Source organism: Calonectris borealis, chromosome Z (genome assembly GCF_964195595.1).
Source record: "Calonectris borealis chromosome Z, bCalBor7.hap1.2, whole genome shotgun sequence".
NCBI lineage: Eukaryota > Metazoa > Chordata > Aves > Procellariiformes > Procellariidae > Calonectris > Calonectris borealis.
This window is the reverse complement of record NC_134352.1, coordinates 31,862,084-31,881,779: the sequence shown is the minus strand read 5'-3', so window position 1 is coordinate 31,881,779 and position 19,696 is coordinate 31,862,084. Positions and strand designations below refer to the sequence as shown.

Here is a 19,696-nt window from a genome sequence, read left to right as displayed (position 1 = left end):
GCGTGCCCAGCACAGCAGTAAGCACCGGGAGGCGAAGAGAAGGGGCAGACACCAGGCCTGCTTTCCGTGGACCTCTGTGTAAATGCTAAGCCCCTCAGTTTGCTGGGATTCTGGTCTGCTGCAAGCCCAGACGCGTGGAGGCTTGGGGTTGCACCTTTTTCACCCACCTGCAGGTGCTTTACATGCAGAGCTGTCGCTTGGGAGGGCTGCATTTAATTACATGTGTATTTTTATTCTATTGGGCTGTGCTCCCATGAGGAGATGCAAGGTAGATAAAATTATTAGTTGTGGACCATGAGGAGTGCTGTGCCTGAAACAGCCTGGAAGGCCACCTGGGTCTCCTTATCTTGGCAAAATTGTCCGATTAAGGCAGCTGCAGGTCCATCCTTCCCGGGACTCTCTCAGCAGGGTGTTAGGTTTGGCTGGGTACTCCGTACTCCCCTCGGAAGACCCCTGATGTTCAACGAGCAAGAGGAAAATGGAGTTCCCTGTTCTCTTTCCTTTCTTTTTTTTTTTTTCTCTCTCCTGAGCTCACAGCCTCAAAAGCTCAGAAGTGCAGCCAGACCCTTCCCGTTACACGGCAGCAAGGCAAAGACCCCCAAAGTGCTCCCTATCTCCCCTGACAGCAAAGATGGCCCTGATGCATCCAGGGAAGTTTAGGCAGCACTAACACCAGTGCTAATGCAGACCCGGAGGAGTGTCGGAGTGGGGCAGCAGCTTTGCAGAAGGTCCCGCATGGTTTTAATTTGGCAGGTACCAGGGGAGAACAGCACATGGAAAGGTCAGTTTCCAGCTGTTGTAACAGTTCCCGGCCAGCCGGACACCCTCTGCTGCAGGATGCCTGCTCCGGTGAGGCGGCGCGGCTGCCGCAGCGGCACGAGGCAGTGAGCAGCAGTAGGGAGGGGTAAATATGATGCAGCAGCACGGCCACCAGCACCGTGGTGCCCGGGTGTGACAGCCACGGATCTGTCTGAGAAGGAGGGACTCACCTTCCCGCAGCTTCTTGCAAAGCTGGTGTGTGTAGCGAGGAATCAAAGTGTGTGCTTTTAATAAAGCAACTCAGCACGCAGTTTGACATGTAGCGAATTCTTCCCTTCAAGCAGTTTCTCTTTCTAGCCCAGCACATTCACTTCACATAAATGCAACAGAGGACACTAGAAAGTCTCTCCTGGTTTTGGCTGTCAAAAGGAAAGTAGCGATGCTAATTTTGAAAGTAGAAGGGAAAGGGAGTGAGGGCAGGAGGCGGCTGCACATCGATCCCAGTGGCACGGCACAGGACAGACACTCCCCTGGGCCACACTTTGCAAATCTGTCATTTCCCGAAAACGACAATGAGTCACATGTGCCCCGTGTCTCATTTAAAGAAACTGAAAGGATTAACTGGCAAGGCATTGGGAAAGGCTTGTCATGAGTCACGCTGCCAGAGCCACAGCTACTCAGGCACTGGAAAGCCCACGTGGCTGTTCCCAAACAGTGGCCCATGGGCAAGAGCGTCCCTTAAAATCTCCAGAATCAGAGATCAGTGGGACTCCAGCACCTTCAGAAAGGCACAGGGTGATCCAAGGGGGATATTGAGTGTTGAAGATGTTCAATGGTTTAATGAGATGGTCAGTCATTTGCACACCTGGGTTTTGGCTTGGGTCTGTCTTATCCACAGCGCATGCTCTCAGGCAGTCTGGAAACAGACTTCAGAATAGTCAGTAAGAAAGCATTTTGTCCACCACCCACTAAAAATAGCCACACTGTGAAAGAGAGAAATTATAGGTGAGGAGGTAGAGTTGTTCAACTCCTGAGATCAACCCAGCTGGCCAGCACCTGGAGTTAAATCTCCATCTCTCCTCAAAAGACTCCAGTGAAGAGAGAAAGAGACCGGAATACATTCCCCCTAGCCAACTCTTACTTAATCTCCAACTGCAAATGCTGGAGAGCCTTGCCCAGTGGCAAAACAGCAGAGGTAATCTGGCACCTCTGTTGTGCTTTCTTAATTACCTTCAAGTTGCCGATTTTCTAAAGTGTGTTTTGCGGAATAGTTACAAGCCTCCCCATGATGGTGTTTTATGCCAAAGTATTTACATTAGTCTCAATTTTGTGTAATTTTCTCTCTGGGATTTTCTTTCATTTTCTCCCCCATTTAAGCAGGCTAAACACGAAGCCCAAAGAGAAGTGAGATCCAAGAGCTCCTTGGAGCCCAGGGGCAAATCCGCAAAGCCCACCCAGTTTTTAGGGCCACGTTCTCGCTGTGGCTTTACCCTGGTCCTGCCCAACACAGGACAGCGAGGCCGTGCTGACCCTGCGGGCTCATGGGACTCGTGTTAGGCAGTGCCTCTCCCCTACAGCTGTGGTTGTCGGTCAGTTTACTAATTCATTGAACTGAGATTTTTCCTCTTCTGTACTTCGACAGATAAAACCGTGCAGGGGAACACTCCTGCTGGAATGCACTCTCTCTCTCCTTCTCTCCTCAGGAGAATTCAGCGAGCTCTATTCAGTGAGCTGCAGAGCAGAGAAGTACCCCCACACACCTGGGCGAGGAAGGCAAGGAGAGAGGGAGGGGAGCTGGGGAGCTGGGGAGGCTGCCAGCTGCAGCCGGAGGGAGCAGATGGAAACGCAGCGTTAGGGTTAGAGAAAAGCGGTGAGTGGGAGGTAACGAAGGAGAGCTCAGGCATAGAGAAAGGATGGGAACGGGGTGGAGAGGAAAGCAAAGAGTTTCTCTTTGCACCTGTGTACAAGCATCAGGAGTTGCAGAGCAGCAGGAGGTCCAGCTGTTTGCTGAGGAATAGGGTAATGCAAGGGCACGGCTATTCCACTATAGAGCACAAGCCACAGGTAGCTGGAAATCTCCTTCAGGGTTTTTGGAGGTTTGCTTTAAGATTTGCTTAAGGCCCCTTACTAAGGCTGCTAAGCAGATGCAATGGTTGCAGCTAACAACCCATTTCATATTCCCTTCAGTTGGGTCCACAGCTCAGGGCCATGAACGACTGAGTTGTTTGCTGTCCAGGAGCAGCAAGCTCGCTATGGAAACTGCTCTACCAGGTCCAAAGGAAAAAATTAGCTTGATTAAAGAAAAAAAAAAAAACAACCAATAAACTGAGCAAAGAATGGACATTTAATCCCAGGCTTATTTAGCGTAGGTAGTGCGGTGTTCAGAGCTGCTGTGTTGCCGGTTATGTGACTCTGTGGCTACAGGTGCACAGGAGCAGAGCTGGAGTCCATTTAACTCAACAGTACGGCTTGAAGAGCAGCTGACTCCAGGTGCGTCCACAGATTAGTAAAAGCTGCAAGGATCACACCAGAAATGGTGTGATCTGGCTGCCCCATTTGTCTCCTCCTGCACCTCCTGGTCCGGGTTACTTTATTCCTGAAGAATGAGCTTTGAGATACCCTCCACAACTCAATCATTAGGATACATTACCCATAGCAGTCAAATCATGGGACATGACAGGTATCCAGGGAGCTGTGACTGGCCTTTGCAACTTGGACTCTCAGGAATCACACCTCCAGCCCTGCCTGACTTGCAAACCGCGGGCTGACAGGAGGGAACAGCCTCCATCCATCCAACGCACCCATCGCTTACAGTTGTCGGCTCCCCACCTCCCCTGCGGCAGGGTCTTTCTGGGACTGACATTTGAGAACTGCAGCAAGAATGACGAAGGCATGAATTTTGGATTCGGCAGGATGGCTCAGATGATGAGACATCTGCCCAAATGTGCTGAAATCTTGTCATTTACACTTCCTGACCTCATTTAGAGTTGGTGGGGGGAAACCCAACGCAGCTTGTGTGTCATATCTTGCACATTGCTACGTCACACCAGAGAAAGGGAAAACTTCAATGCAGCCAGCTGCAGGTGAAACAGAAAGTAGCCAGCCCACATCAGGACAAGTGAGAGACGTTCACAGCTTTTGTGGGTCACCCGCTATTCGATTTCTGGCAACTGGTGCAGTTGCCAGATGCACCTGAAAGGCATATGCCAGAACCTGAGTCACCCAGGCTGAAGGAAAAGAAATAGTAGGCTGCAAGAGCACCATTGGGCCTTTGCCTCACTTAATCTAGAAGATGGGCAGTGCCCAGGAATAAGTGATGACCTGTCGAATTACTACCTTCGGACACTGTTTTTGGAAGCTGTGCAAGGGCCATGTCTGTTCCACTCTTGCAAGGACCCCAGAGACAGAGGGGGAGGAGAAAGGGACAATCTCAGAAGCAAAAAAAATTAACATGATCCCGCAGGTTATAACCAATGCAAAGCACCCAGCTTTTACTGCACACCCTGTGGATAATAGAGCACGAAACTATCTCCTCCCTGAGTGCTTCTGAAAGCACCACTCTGAGACACTGAAGGCCAGAAGAACTGAAAGCTTAAAGAGAACAAGTAGATCAGTTCCTATACCACATCCTCAAAACACTTTCCTATGGAACTGGTCTCTGAAGCTCAAATTGACATCCAAAATTAGCAACAATACCCTCAAGCATCTATCAAAGCATTAAAGGCTCTCACCATCTTGTTGTTCTGCCTCTCCTCTGTATTTAATTTGGAAGCCATCAAGATTATTTCAAGAGTGCTACAGACTCTCCCAGGAAGAAATCTGTATTAGGATGGAGTTGAAATCTGCAAGGAGTGGTCTCGCTAGCATGTGTGAAACAGCCTGCAGCCATGCACAACATGGAGATTAAAAAGCATTAAGTAACTCCCAGAGCACTGAAGGAGGCATGGTTCAGATTTAGAAGTCACAGTAATCCCACATCGAACTGATTATGCGGTCATAAACCGTAAGTGCCAACGTACAACAGCTTGAACTACAGTGCGCTCGCAGCTTCCTTTTCTCCCCCTTTAACTTTTGCATGCTTCTGAAATCTTGAGAAGACTACTAAGTCTTCTCAAACCAGAAGAAACCAGTCCCTCTACCATTTCTTCAGTGTCGGATCGGAGCGCAAGCCAGGGTCCAGCCCTGTGCTGGGGCGTGGGCTGGCGTAGCCAACGCCACCGGCACTGCCGCGCTTTCGGCTCTTGCTTGAACTTGGCATCCTTGGAGCATTCTTGGCGGGGCTTGGCATGCGGTCCTTCCCCTCGTCACTCGGTTTGGAAGGATGTATCCGGAAGGCAGGGCTGCCTTCCCAGAGCAGGGGAGCTTTCAACTGGGACTTCAGAAGTGTTTTTAGCACGTGGCGATGTTTACTGAGTAGCTCTCCTTTGGGAGTATGTCAAGATGTAGCAATGGGCATAAAAACGATCACGGGAAAGAAAAAGAGTTGCCTTATTCAACAGATTTGCTCCAGATGTGGCTTCAGAACAGTTTAAATGGCAGGAAGTTGTTACCATCGCTCGTTCTGCTGAAACAGAAAAGTCAAGACATGGGCAACGGGAGTCCTGTCCCACAGCGCTGACGACTCCAGTCAGCTTTTCTTAGTAATGGCCTGAAACCTGATGTCACCAGAGCTGGACTTTCTCTTCTCCTCTTTTGCTCTTTTTAAAAGTTTACTTTTTGACTTGCATCTGCTCTAGCATATAGGTAAGTTATCCTGAAGAGCAGCATTTTTACAAGAAGAAATTCTTCCTTCCTTGCACTTCAAAATCTTGATACAATCGAAAGAAGCAGCATATTAAGCATGATTTTTAAATATTTTTTAAAAAGCCCAGATCAATAAATTCTTCTTGGATTTTCCAACAAAATTACAACTATGCCTTAAGCTGACTTTTAAATTTCTTGCTGAAATAATGAAAAACACAGCCAAAAATATGAATATAAAGCAATTTTAATTTTCCTCTAGATATTTATATCAAAGAAATAATACTCATGTCCAAGTACTGTACATACAATATCTTCCTTATAAACTCTTTAGTTTAAAACACATGTACAAAATTGCACATTGCAGTTTGCAAAAAATCATAAATACCTTTTTGCATGTAAACAATTCCAGCACAAGGATCAATGTTATACATTCCAAAATGTCTAAGTGTCTGTTCAGAAACAAATGAAAACAAACAAAAAACCCACTGTGATCTCCATGAAGGTCCTAGTGTTACAAATCAATCATTAACAGATTTCTAACTGATGTACTACACACAGGGATACATAAATGAGCACAAGGCAAGTCGCCTTTTAGTCGTAAGTACTTAAGACAGAGGCTTGGAATACAATTCTGCTGCCATTTAAACCCATGGTATCCATCCCACAGTATTTAGTGGTAGCAGCATTGAGTTAATTTTTCCAAGATTGCCAATCGCAGTATGCCTTACTTCTAATTCTTAAACAAGTTGGCTACCACTGAACAGTAGGAATTGGAAAATTATTGTAAACACAGTTATCACCGTTGTATATTCAATAAGTTACAGTATTCTCCTAAACACATCACTAAATTAAGAAAATGTTTTACATTTAATCAAGTGCAAGATGCCAACTAATATTGTCCACTTTATCTCAGAAATAAGTATTTTGAATATACTACTACATAGTTTGTAAAAGTAACGTAAAAAAATTACAATGGACATAATCCTCAGTTGTACATTATTAAGCCCTGTAGCTTCTGTTTACATAAAAAAAATCACCACATCAGAAAAAAAGCTGTCAGAAGTGTCCTTGATAAACCTCTCCTGACCAAATCCAGCAAATGAGTAGCTACTGAATTTTGTTTCACTATTATTACCTCCATCTGTGTGCAATGTCCTTGCCAGCACACCTGTTTGAAGAGCTCCCCAAAATAATCAGATTTAAAAAAAAGGGGAAGTATTTCTGTATCCATACAAAGTCATTTGTTTTGTGGTTTGTTGTTTTTTTGTTTGTTCGGGTTTTTTTTTTAAATCTATGAAAATACTGTAATTTTTAAAAATTCTTCCTAAAGCAGAGATTTTGAAAGGGTTTCTCAGAGGCTTCCTCTGTGCCAGCTAATTTAATAAGGCAAAATAAGAAGGTACATGTAAACCCAACTTACAAGAACCCAGGAAAGGATGTAGGCAGACAACCACCCACCGACTAGTTGCACGTAAGCTGCTGGAAGAGCAAAGCCAAATCTGAACTGCTCTGTCTCCACCTTTCGTTCTGAACAGCTATCCTGAACGAGAAAGTTTCAGTGCCATGCCCGAAGGCCTGGGAAGAACCAGTTTGGATTCGAGAGCTGTAGGAAGTGGCGGTTTGCTCACACTTCTCCTTTTGGACAAAAAGAGAGCTTGGGGATGCTGGCTACCCAGCAGGGAGGGGCTGCTTCTCCTTTTCAGGAGATCCCTTTGGTCCGTTGATCAGCATGTGGCACGACTGTACTCCCAGCGAGGACCACAGGACTTGCGTGGTCCTAGCAGCAGCCCCAGCCCACGATATTGCAAGGCCCACGGTGCTGCAGGGCGTTAAGTGTTTTCTGCATAACGGAAGTTCGGCAAGAGCCAGGCACCAGAAACCACCGAGCGCCTTCAAAGCTGGGTCCTATTGCCCAAGATCTCTCTCCTTCTTAGCTGATGGGAGTTAGTTGCTCTATTCAACTGATGCAAAGACGTATTGCTCGAAGAATGACGGATTTCATCTTTCCCAGTCTGCACCTATCCGGAGTTTCTCCTTTCGCAGGGGGTCTATTTCGAGCGATACAATGTTCGAGCCATCCCGCACACCACACAGCGGGGGCACGTGTAGGTCCCCTAAACCTCAGAAAGATTTCCAGTCTAGGCAGAAACTGCAGGAAGAACAAGCTAGCCTTAGATGAGCCGCTCCAGGAAAGAGAAACTGCCCTGGAAGAACGTCCTAGAATTCCACAGACGGACACAAGCAGAAAGCTGAAGAGCTACTTCACCAAGGAGACTTATCCAGCAATACAGCCCCAGCCGCCTTTCTTGGCAAGACCCTGCATAGGAAGCCTAAGGATTACCTTCAGACATCATAAACTAGAGGTAATCTAACAGATGAACTTGAGTTTTAAGGCCCAGGAGACTCAGGGCCTTTCACAGCAGAACAGCCCTGATACTCCCCTCTCGTAAGATCTCTACCCTTCTCTCCTTTTGACCTTAAGAAGCCAGTAGACCCATTCCTAATTAAGAAGAGTGGGAGTGGTAAGAATCAGTGGCCAAATTTTGGTGGGTGAGAGGCCTATGCAGACGTGCTCATCATTTTCTATTTGAAAGCCAGGAATTGCACAATACTATATTGCAACACTTACTCCCTTCCCTTTGTCCCCTACAAAGTGGCTAAGCGCAACCGAAGCAAAATCACTGGTGCAAGTGTTTACATTGATGGCTCACATGTCAGAACTGCACTAAGTGTTTCTGTCATTAACAAATAGCGCTTTGCAACAAAGCAAAACAATTCTCCAGATTTCCTTGTGTTGGGTCTTTCGTTCCGGGTTTGGTCTGGTTTGCTTTTTTTTTTTGGGGGGAGCGGGGAGGAAAAAATCAACGAAGCCTGAATATCTAATCTGTTACATACGGAGGAATGCTCAAGGGGCTCGCAAGAACTTGTTTTGCTACATGTTGAGCAACACCACATGGGAAAGCCTTGAAATTAGAGCAAATGCTTGAAGACAGGGCGTAGCTGCCTTTTGGAGCTCGTCCTTCACGGGCCGCGTTTTATTAGAGAGCAGACCTTTGCATCATCAGTCAGCATTCAGACCTGGACTTTACTTGATGACATTTCAGTATGGTGGTTGCCATGGCTTTAGATAAATAAGGGTAAGTGTGAAATTACCAGTCAGGCCAAACAGGGAGGGGCACAGTTTCCAAAGAAGAGAAGTTTAGAAGACACTTAAGCAGTAGTAACAAAACGAAACAAGCTACAAAGCATTCTGAAGAGCAATCTTAATTCTCCACCACTTAAGCATACAATAAATATTTCCATTAAATACCGTGTCGGAGATAAATTTTATTTCTTCCTTGGATTCCTTGTTTTTTCTTACTCTTGCCGATTCCTCCAACTATCATCTCTAACTATTACCACGGGGAAAGGAATAAAAAAGTAGACTTTATTACGCACTTTTGGCCTGCTGGGAAAGTATACCAAGATACCACAGACACACCAGCTTGTGCTGTCATTTCAGTTACAGTGTGCCCAGAAAGACTTTCAAACATTGCAAGGATTTACAATACCATTTTAGTAACTGGTACAAATGGTCTGGACTGGTAATGACACTTAGGCAGCATTTTATGAATCCCTGTTCTGAAGGTGTCATCTTACAGACTGTAAATAGAATACGTATCCTAGCTACTTATGCCCATAGCTTATGTGACATATTTTATATAACAAGATTAATTAACTCTCCAGTAGTCAGTATTTTCCCACTATTTCTGCCACCCTTCCATGAAGGATATTAAATGGTAAAAGTTGGAAAAAACAGGAGTTCAACCTCTGGCTCTATTCATTAAGAAGGGCAAGTTTTATACCAGTATCTTCTACTGGTATCTTTCCCTAGCAGTTACTAGAGAAAAAGAAGACGGGTATCCTAAATACACTCTCTGGAACAGTCCATTAACTTTATTCTATGCCACCACGTTGCTTGTGTCCTGCATTACAAGAAAATCTGGAGATTTATGAAACAGAGGTGTGGGAAAGGTTCTCAAGCTCAACATGTTATCCTTCAAAAGGCTCTGCACAAACCCCAAGACTACCTTTATAAGCCTTTTTTTTTAAGACTGTTCATTCTTAAAGGTCAATTTTCCATGTCGGGCAGGAGGGCCACACATCCCTCAGGGCGGTGGGAAGCTTTCTGAAGAGGACAAGAAAATGGCAGCAAACAGTTCTACAGAGTTCAAGCTACTGGTTATGATTTTTCGAATGTTCAGTCCGTGGTCTAAGAACATGAATCATAGAATCATAGAATCATAGAATCATAGAATCATACAGGTTGGAAAAGACCTCTAAGATCATCGTGTCCAACCGTCAACCCAACACACCATGCCCACTACACCATGTCCCTAAGGGCCTCATCTCATGGATGCAGTGAGAAGCCTGACTTTTAACAGCTTCAGCTTTCTCCATCTATGACAGAAGTAGTATCACAATCTCGCTGATTGTAACTGAACAGTTGCACGAGATGCTTCAAGGTACTTAGCAGAAAGGTTTTCAAATTTATTTAAATAAATTTCAAGGAAGGAGTAAAATAGGACTTAATCTAGAAAAGTATCCAAACTTGAAAACCCAAAACCAAAACAAACAAAGGCTGCAACCAAAGATTTTTTTTCTGGGACAGGATGGAGGGCCTATTACTGATCTCCAGTGACATAGCTCTCTGGACCGTGTGGACCTTATTGAGGTGGCTTACAATTCCACCCTGAACTAGTCCTTAACAAAAAAGTAACAGCAGCAGTAAAACTTATCAGCAGTGTGCTAAATATCAAAATCTAGCAGTGTATTAGTGCACAGTGAACTGGTCGTATCTATTATCTCCATGTGTTAGCAAGGCTTCATAGTCAACCATCACTCCAAAGCATTCCTACAGAAATCGTAATTGCTCCAGAAAAGCCATTTAGCCAGCACACATACTCCTTAAGCTATTGCAGACCATGTTTGTTACTAGTACTAGAAATTCAGAGCAAAGCTCAATTTACAGCTAGCCACGCTATGGATACAGACCTTTTGATAACAGACAAAAAACAAATGGCAGGTAGGTAATTATTTAGGGTGGCTCCCTTGCAAACATTATTTATAATAACCTTCCCTTCACTTTGCAGCAAATTACTACATATGAACTGCAGCACTTCAGATTACATTAAGGCTAAATGTGACTTTAAAATAAATGATCTTTTTGTGTTAATTTAGCATTGCAGGATTTGACAGTCCTCCAATTTGACTGGAAATCTAAAAAATCACCTTGCAATCACACACAGAATTGCAGCTTAGTTTTATTCTGGGTGAACTCGACCACAACAAAGAATATGAAGATGCCCCATCATGTACTGCTGCAGCTAAGAAAGTCACAGTTCTTCCATTTGGCCATGCCCTTCTCTATGCATGCCAGTGTCTGTGCACAACACCTTGACATGTGTTTGCAGGTATCTGTGTGCTTCAGAAGAATTTGTTCATAAAGGTTGGATTTGCTGGCTTTTCCTGTATCAGTGGCCAGCATTGAGTTGAAAGGATACCATCCAAAGCAGAACTCCAGCACCAGAACTCAAGTCCCCTGCAGGCAGAAGACCAAGATTCAGTGCTTTTACACCAGTGACACACTTTTGTCAAGACCACTCAACAGAAAGTTGCATTTCAAAACACGGCTTTGGTGTGAAGATACAGATCCTAGACTGGTTTCCTTCCTCTCCCCACCACTGCTTCCTCAGCAGGACCCTGCGAAGACAGCTAGAGCATGGCATTCTGGTTGACTGACATGCAGTGGACTGTTTCAACATCCAAGCAGAGATCCGGTTTGTGATTATATTGATGCAGAAAGTAAACTTCTGGTATGCAATAGCTTAGGAAAATTGCTTCCAGACTACAGCAAGCAGCAAGGATCAATGCTTGTAGCAAGTCAACAGGATGGTGTCTCGGAAAGCTGCCCTCGTTATGAATTAGGTGTATATGTTTCTAGACTCTCTTAGCAACACACGGACAGGTTCTCCACTGTGCACTCACTGATGCAGTGTTTTTCAGAAACCTACATTTAGTTTGTCACACATGACCACTTTGTGCAGAAGTTGCTTCTGTCCCGCCTCCAAGGTACCACCAGCCATTATGAAGAGAGAGGTTCACAGCACAAACAGCTGCAAGCCACTTCACAGGCAGGATAAAAAGAGAGAGACCTTTGAAACACAGGACAGGAGTAACTGAGAATTAGTAACACCTCTTGTCTCCCATAATGTACCGTAACGGCCTAAGTCTCCATAAATTCAGATTTACTTCACCAACACCTTCACAGTAAAGTTTCACCATGTGCAGTAAGATTAACAAGTTTGTAAGAAACTTTAGATTCTGCAGTTTGTCACAGGAACATTTATCATATTGCATCAGGTACAGTAAACCCTGATGCAGCCCCACAGCAAGTGACTGAGGCATTAGAATGATCAGCCAACATTTGCAGGATTATTATGCACTGTGAAAGCTTTCTGTTCAAGGCTTTTTCTGCTGATAGAGGTCTTGCCAAATGTTAAAAAAGGTGAATCCTTGACAGATTTTACTGTCCACCTCTGCTGGAAGATGCACAGTCACTTCACACAATACTGATCTGATGAAGCGCCCACAAGTGTCAAAATAGCCTAGGAACTCTTCAACGCTCATTCTCGGTTACAGTAAAACTGCATAAAATACTTGGAAAATGCAAGTGGTTTTGTACAAATCAAATACGTACACAGATATGTCATACTCCAATTTGTCCACTTGCTAAACATAGAAACTTAGAAAATCAAGTAAGGAAAGAGCAAAATTATCCAGCAGCAGTTACAGCTGCACATAAGAATAAACGAAAATGTAACTCATCACTTTTTCTTTTTTAACTTACACTCCAGAAGCAGAAGGACGAATAAAATGCTTTGAAGAATGATTTATGTTACAAGAAGATGGTTTTTTTTCTTGCATATTAATTTCAGGTATAGAGAAATCTTCTCTAAAAAGCTACTGGATTCAAACAGCCAAGACTCAGGTTATGGCAGGCAAGTCACTATTTTCAGCATAACTAGTAATTCAGACATAGCATGCATCTGTACTTCAGACACCACCGAACAACACTATACAATAATTTGGAAAGTATCATCGAGCTATGTAACTGATTAGTTGCCAAATAAAATTTCCACTTTAACATCTCCAAACTGCAGAATGCCTCAGGGCTTGACTTTGGGAGATCACTCCTTTGTCAAAGGTGAGACGGACGCTGTCAATCAGATATTTAAATGAAAAAAAAAAGGATGCCTCATGATTATTCCTTCAGTAATGACATAAACACAATCAAGATAATGGAGAATTGTAGCAGGGCCATCCTTTGATCTTGAACAGTGCATGATAGTCCACAGTGATTTATGACATGCAGTGAAGAGTCCAAATCCTTTGAGGTATTTACCTTTTGCAGAACCATCAAAGGCTCATGACAGAAACGTCACCACCACCACTAGAATCACCCCTCTTGGTAATCAGGACTTATCACTCCCAAAAACCTACACGTCTCAAAGTATGCGAAGTACTTGTGTTTTGGGAATTGCTCTCTAAGCCTGCCAAATAGGCTCGACCTGGAGTCACAGTGAAAGTTGTAAGAACCACTCGTCAACCACCCGGACCTGTCTGGACACCTTAGGATACCCGACAGATTTCACTACCCGTTCTATGCTGAGGAGCAAACCAATCCACTCTTCTAGTAATGACATAATTTGAGTCAGTCGTAGCAGAGTACTTTCCCTGCACTTACAACAAGCAGGGGCAGATCTGATGGGAGCTCCTCCCTCTGCCCAAGGAAGGAGTGAACAAGACTTCTCTCACCACAAACACTCCTCCTCCTACTCCCCAAGACAGAAAAGATCTGATAACAATTCAAAGAAATGGAAGTCATTTATGAATCAAACTATTTTGCTGTAGCACCTAAATAGGAAGGCACTTCACATCTAGATCCAGACATCGGTTCAAGCGCATTCAAAATCTGCTGATGAGCAGCAAGCAAGATGTGCACAGGAGCAAGCATCCACCAACAAAAACAGACAAAGGAAAGGACTGCATAATCTCCAGAGCAGAGATTACACCTAGGGTAAAGAAACAAAGAGGGATATTTATTTGTCATGGGTTCACACCCGGAATGCAAAACCAGATCAGAAGGGCATAAGGCTAGCCTAGAAATGAAGTCATGCAGTGAGAATCTTTGTAAGGACTAGCGAATAGTGTGCACAAGTATAACAAAACATGGTACAGTTTTGAAGGATGAAGAAAAATGCTAAAAAATGCTGAGGTTCTACTGAACATGAGCTGATTTTTTTTTTTTTTTAACAGTAACACTTACACAACCAATTGCCTGCAGTTACTAAAATGGAGCTACATTGATGCAAATCATATAAACAGTCTGGAAAATTTTTACCCAGTATCTATCTTTTAGCATCTCACAGTGACCAAAGTTTTAGGCAGAAAATCAAAACCTAAAAGAAATAGACATGAAAAATGCTGCAATGAACTGAAGAAAAAAGGCAGGACAAAATAAAGAAGCCATATTTAAAGATTTAGGAACCCTGCAGGGGTAAAAGTCAGAGCACATGTTAGAAGACAGTAACAATCAAGCCTGACAAAAGCTGCAGCAGGCAAGCACTCCTGAGTCTTGTTATATTGGTTTAAACTGTTAGGTGCTTAGGCGATCCACTCCTATCTCTGCTATAGGTACAAGAACCTCTAGCAGAACCAATAGGGAAAAAAAAACAGCCACCCCACACCATTCTCAGATTTTGGTCAGGTCAGTGTTAGATCCTGTGTCTTAGCCTAAATACCAGATAAAAGAAGGCATTTATGAAGGTAACCTGTCACTCTACAGAAAACACGTTTCTTTCAGACAACTCTACTATCAGAATAGCCACCTCTGGCAGAGAGCTGGAGCCACCAGCCTCACTAGTAACCTCTTGTCAGTCACCAGGGTTATCAGAGCTGGACTGTCAGCACTTCTACCACCTAACAGATGTCAACTAGACCACAAAGCAGGCTATCAAAGAAGCTACCACATGAGATCTTCGAGAGGCTGGACGCAGGACTGCTTTTATAGGAAGTTCAAATAGGAGAGAGGTAACTGTGGTGGTTTCCAGCTTTAACACTACCATGCTGAAAAGGGTAAGCTTATTGTAACCCTGCCAGGTTACAGCCCATTATAGCCCTGCCCTTGGCTGGGAAGGGGAATTGCAGTGATTTCCCATGTCTTATGGATCCCCCACTTCTCCTTGGACATGCTAATTTATTCTGACCAGAAATGGTAAAATAAGTAAAAATAAGCTGCATTTTTCACTGCCCTGTGTCCTACCCAAGATCTTTACCTAGCCCTACACTCATTTGCAAATACAAGAACTGAAACTGCAGTGTACACTCACGTAATTTTTACGAATTTTTCCAGGGTTCCTTAAAAAAAACCACCTCACTACATATACAGTAAAGCTAAGCATCTCACATCAATGTATCTACCGGGCAGCATTACCTCTCTCACTACAGAAAGCGTGGTGGTAAGTGGCAGGGGGGAAGTCTTTATCAGTTTCTCCAGTCTTGCAGCATCTTTGCAGACAGCTGATGCCTGCCACATAGTAAAACCCACTTATTTTTTACCCAGTTATTATCTAACAGGCAGTGCTACAGATCGTATGCTGTCCTGTTCAGAATGCCTCTAAGAAGTCTTTAAACCTGCGTTAAGATCAAAATAATTTTTTATCTGTTCATTGGTATTTCTAACAGCAGAAGGTACTGTTACAGGTAATCATTTCAACCACCGAAAAAGGCTCTGGTGACATGATTAGACAGTTATACAATGATTAATATGGCTTCTACCTAATTTGCATATGCATTAGGAAAAGAAATATCCTCAGAGCATCTCAGCTACAATAACACAATTACTATGCATTGTCATGTAATTTCACACGTGTGCCAGGAATGACGATGCACTAAAAGAAAAAGCTCACACACTTGACTGTTGCAGCTCAACTTTCTGAACAGATAGCACTCACGTATCCCCAATAAAAGCAAGAAAAACTGTGAGTCTATCCCATTCGTCTTGAATTTCAAAGCATCAAGTGTGGCCTTCAGAAGAAGTAAGAGCTCCTGAGTGGGTTTAACAGATCTGAGCAATGGCTTGTACACATAAAGATGTCTATGCCCCCTTGGCTCCTATACGATCCCCCATTTTCACCAGCTGGCACAGACACATATCCCCATGTAAGTTTTGCCTCTGAGTTCAAGCAGAGTTGTTAGCACAGTTTCAAAGAGGGGAGCGGGCCCTGCTCTGCAGCTGGATCTGCTCAGGAGAAGCCCTGCCCTCCCCCAGCGGCAGGCCCGGCCCGCGGCCCCCGCACCGAGGGGGTTCTGGTGGGGTAAGCGTCACACTCCGACAGACCCTTCCCACTGCACCACGCCACAGGGCTCGACAGCGCTGCGTTAGCGGCTATGCTCAAAATACACAGGTGCAGCAGAAGCAAGGTAGGCAGTAGTACCGAGCAAGGGACCTAAAGCTTTCAAAAACTTGTTGAGGATTATGTCAAATCAGAGGAAATAGTTCCTTTGCTGTTCTCTTCTACTAGGAAAATCTTGACAAAGAAATAAATCACACCAATTCTTCCCAACCAGAAAAACATTTCACGCTCTAGCGCTGACTCTGTCTCTAGAGTATTGCAGAAAGTTTCTTTAGAACAAAGTAGACCAAGAAGCAAGTTATACAGATTTCTACTGAAAAATAAATCTACTTCTCCATAATATTTCTGCGATTTATTCGAACAGAATACAATGGAATTACCACCTTTATAGCTAACCCACCCCAAATCTGAGCCCTTTTCCGTATAGCACTGAATTGTTACTATACTACGTAAAGAGCAAACACTACTGGAATGTACACAGTGAAGGAAAAAAAAGTAAAGCTCTTCTTGCCAAAGTAATCGTTTTCACTACTAATGTGTAATCTAGAAAAATAAGGTCTAGGCAACGTCCAAAAGTGTTCAAGTTTCAATAAATAACTATCAATGCCCCAAGTTTGCACTGGCACAAGAAATATGGAGCATACAGTTTAGAAAAGTATTTTCATATGACTGAGTCAGCAATGCATTTCATCCTGCTTAAGATTTACAACAAAAATCATTTCCCTCCAGGGTTCGATTTTAAAACCGAAGCCGTGCAAGTGCAAGAGCACCCACATAGTTGTCTTAACTCTCAATGGCAAATTAAAGCTCTAGAGAAAGACAGTATTTTAAAAAAGTTCTTTATCAATACCAAGAAAATATACATAGCCATATTATGTTTTAAATATATATATACACGCACATCTTTTCAAAAGGGTATGATTCTGGCTTTTTTTTTTTTTAGGTTTGAAAAGCTTATCCATTGCTATACAGTTCAGTAAGGTGTATTAGGAAACACACTTTTTATATCCCCCATGAAAATAAAGTTGAATCTTTCTGTAAACAGGAATTTCCTTAATTTCCAAAATCTCTACAGACCTCAAGTACTTCACTGAAAAAAAACCAACCACCTGCCCCAAAACCACCCAACGGAGACCCTCGCTGCGGAACGCAACATCCACAGACCTCGGGAAACGCTTAGCAACACCCGGCTTCTGCAACCGCCTTCTCCGGGCGCAAATAAATAATAATAATTAATAATAATAATAATAACAGACGAGCGGCGGCGGGCGAGCGCCTCGGCCCGGCGGTGGCTCCAGCCGGGACCGGCTGGCGGCGGGGCGTCCCTCCTCAGCAGGCGCTGGTCTCCGGAGCGGCGGCCGCCTCGGGGGCCGCCTCCCGGGGCTGGGCGGCGGCGGCGGCGGCGGCGGGGGGAGGATGCCCGGCGGCGTTGATGTGGCAGCCGGAGGAGAGGTGGCTGCGGACGCGGCCCTGCAGCTGGGTGACCTGGGCGCGGAGGAGGTTGGCGGTGGCGGCCAGCTCGGCGTTCTGCCCCTTCAGCGCCTTCACCTTCTCCTCCAGCCGGGCGATGCGCTCCAGCTTCCGCCGGCGGCACTTGGAAGCGGCGATGCGGTTCCGCAGCCGCTTGCGCTCCGCCTTCAGCCGCTCCTGGCTCTCCGCGTCCAGCGGCGACAGCGACGGCGGCGTCGGGGCGCTGCTGCCGCCCTCCCCGCCCGCCGACGGCGGCACCTCGGGCACGGTCTGCGGCTCCTCCAGGGACCGCGCCGGCGGCAGCCGACCGCTCCCCAGACCCGCCGCCCCGAAGGCCAGGCCCGGCGGCGGCGGCGGCGGCGGCGGCGGGGCGGAGGCGGCGGGGTAGGCGCTGCCCGAGGGGCTCAGCGGCCCCGCGGGGTTGAAGCCGCTCAGGTTGGTGTAGACGGCCGGCGGGTCGGCGGCGGCGGGGGCTCCCGGCGGCCCCGGGCGGGCGGTGCAGCAGGGTCCCGGCGTGGAGAGCGGCGGCGGCGGCGCCGCCAGGAGCTGGTTTTGCTTGTGCAGGTCGGCCAGGGCCTTAACGAAACCGTCGGCGAAACCCTCCTGCTCCTGCGTCACCGGCTGCCGGTAGAGAAACGGCCCCGCCGCCGCCGCCCCGCCGCTCCCCGCCCCGGGCGCCGCCGCCCCCGGGCTGCCGGACCCCAGCCCCGCGCCCCCCTGGATCAGCAGCTGCTCCAGGTCGGCGGCCGGCGGTAGTTTCAGCAGCGGCAGCTCCGCAGCCGAGCCCAGCGCGGCCTCCGGGCCGCCGCGGGCCGCCGCCGCCGCCCCGCCGCCGCCCGCCGGCTCCACGGAGCTGGCGGGCGGCGGCGGGGCGGCGGCGGCGGGCGGTGGCGGCGGTAGCAAGCGGAGAGCCGCTGCGCTGCCGCGGGCGCCGGCGGGCGGGCGAAGGGCGAAGGGCCCCGGGAGCGGCGCGGGGGCGGCGGCTGCCAGGTCCCGCTTCTTCCCGGCGCCCAGCAGCAGCTTCTGCCCCGCCGCCGCCGCCGCCGCCGCCGCCGCCGCCGCCGCTGCATCGGCTCCGGGTCCGCCGGCGGTACCGAAACCCGGTAGCGGCACGAAGTCGGGTAACAGCTCCAGTCCTTCCTCGGGGTAAAACGGCGCCTCCATCTTCACGGCGGATCGCCCGCTACGCCCGCCGCTCATGCTGCCGCCCTCGCCGGCCGGCGGCGGCGGCGGCGGCGGCGGCGGCGGCGGCTCCGGTGAGGGCCGGGCTGGGCGCGGGCTCCGCGGGGCCCGCCGCCCTCGGCTGGCAGCGGGGACTGAACCGCCTCCCGGCGCCGCCGGCCCCACGCCACGCCCAGGGCCCGCCGACTGCCCGCCCCGCCGCCGCCTGCCGGTCCCCCCGCTCCTTCCCCCGCCCGCCGGGCTTGCGCGGAAGGGCTTCCCGCCGCAGCTCCGGTGTTGCCACGGTGGGTTGTCCGTGGGCGACCCGCGCTGCTTCCTCCCGAAAACTCGCCCCGCGGCTGCGGTGCGGCAGAGGAGGCGCTGCCGGGGGCTTCACTCGGGACGAGGGGTTTCCCGTGGGCATCACCCGGGGATGCGCCAGCCACGGCACGCGTCCTGCAGGAGGAAAGCGAGCAAAGCTCACCCGTGGCGGCTGCTGTGGGCAGGTGCTCGGGCTTTGGGTCTGTGATGGACGGGCACAGGGTAGTGCAAGTGTAGAGGGTGAACGCTTCCCGACCATGCGGGCTGGGAAGTCTGCCAGGGAAACACTGGGCCGTTGGGAAATATGCCGACTTGTCAAAGCAAAAGCCGCTCGCAAGAAGGAGATGGATCTGGTGTAGCTTTTCTTCTGAAAAAAAAAATTTCAGAGAAAGAGTTCGAAACACCTTAGACGTCTTTTCAACGTTATTGAAATGTCAAAGTACCGTTTTTCAGTTTGGGGGTGGTATTTATTTGTCATCTTCACTTGAGACAATTCCCTCTGCTCCTCTCCAAGTCTCCGAAATTCTTACAGGATGACGAAATTGCTTTCCACACAGACTTTTAAAAATCCCTTTTGCTGGGCATACTAATGTGATCCTGACAGAGCTGCTGAAAGTTCTCTGTTAAGTTGGCTTGCTGACCGAGGGCCTCAGTGGCTCACCTACACATTCACCGGTTCTCCCCATCCATGGTGGGATCCACCAGCATCTCCTCAGTCAGGTGTCATCCTTCTGCAATCTACTCGTTCTTCCTCCCCCGACATTTCCTCCCTGCACATCAGGACC

General features: G+C 47.4%; 1 protein-coding gene across 1 annotated transcript; it reads right to left on the bottom strand.

The window, feature by feature from the left end:
- Positions 1–5,728: 5,728 nt before the first annotated feature.
- On the bottom strand, positions 5,729–18,664 carry LOC142075162 (transcription factor JunD-like). Its single transcript, XM_075136190.1, has 2 exons — positions 17,124–18,664; positions 5,729–11,083 (listed from the first exon to the last, which is right to left on the bottom strand). The coding sequence occupies exon 1, from the start codon at positions 18,627–18,629 to the stop codon at positions 17,289–17,291; it is 1,341 nt and encodes a 446-aa protein (XP_074992291.1). The 5' UTR covers positions 18,630–18,664; the 3' UTR covers positions 5,729–11,083; positions 17,124–17,288.
- Between the last annotated feature and the right edge of the window lie 1,032 nt (positions 18,665–19,696).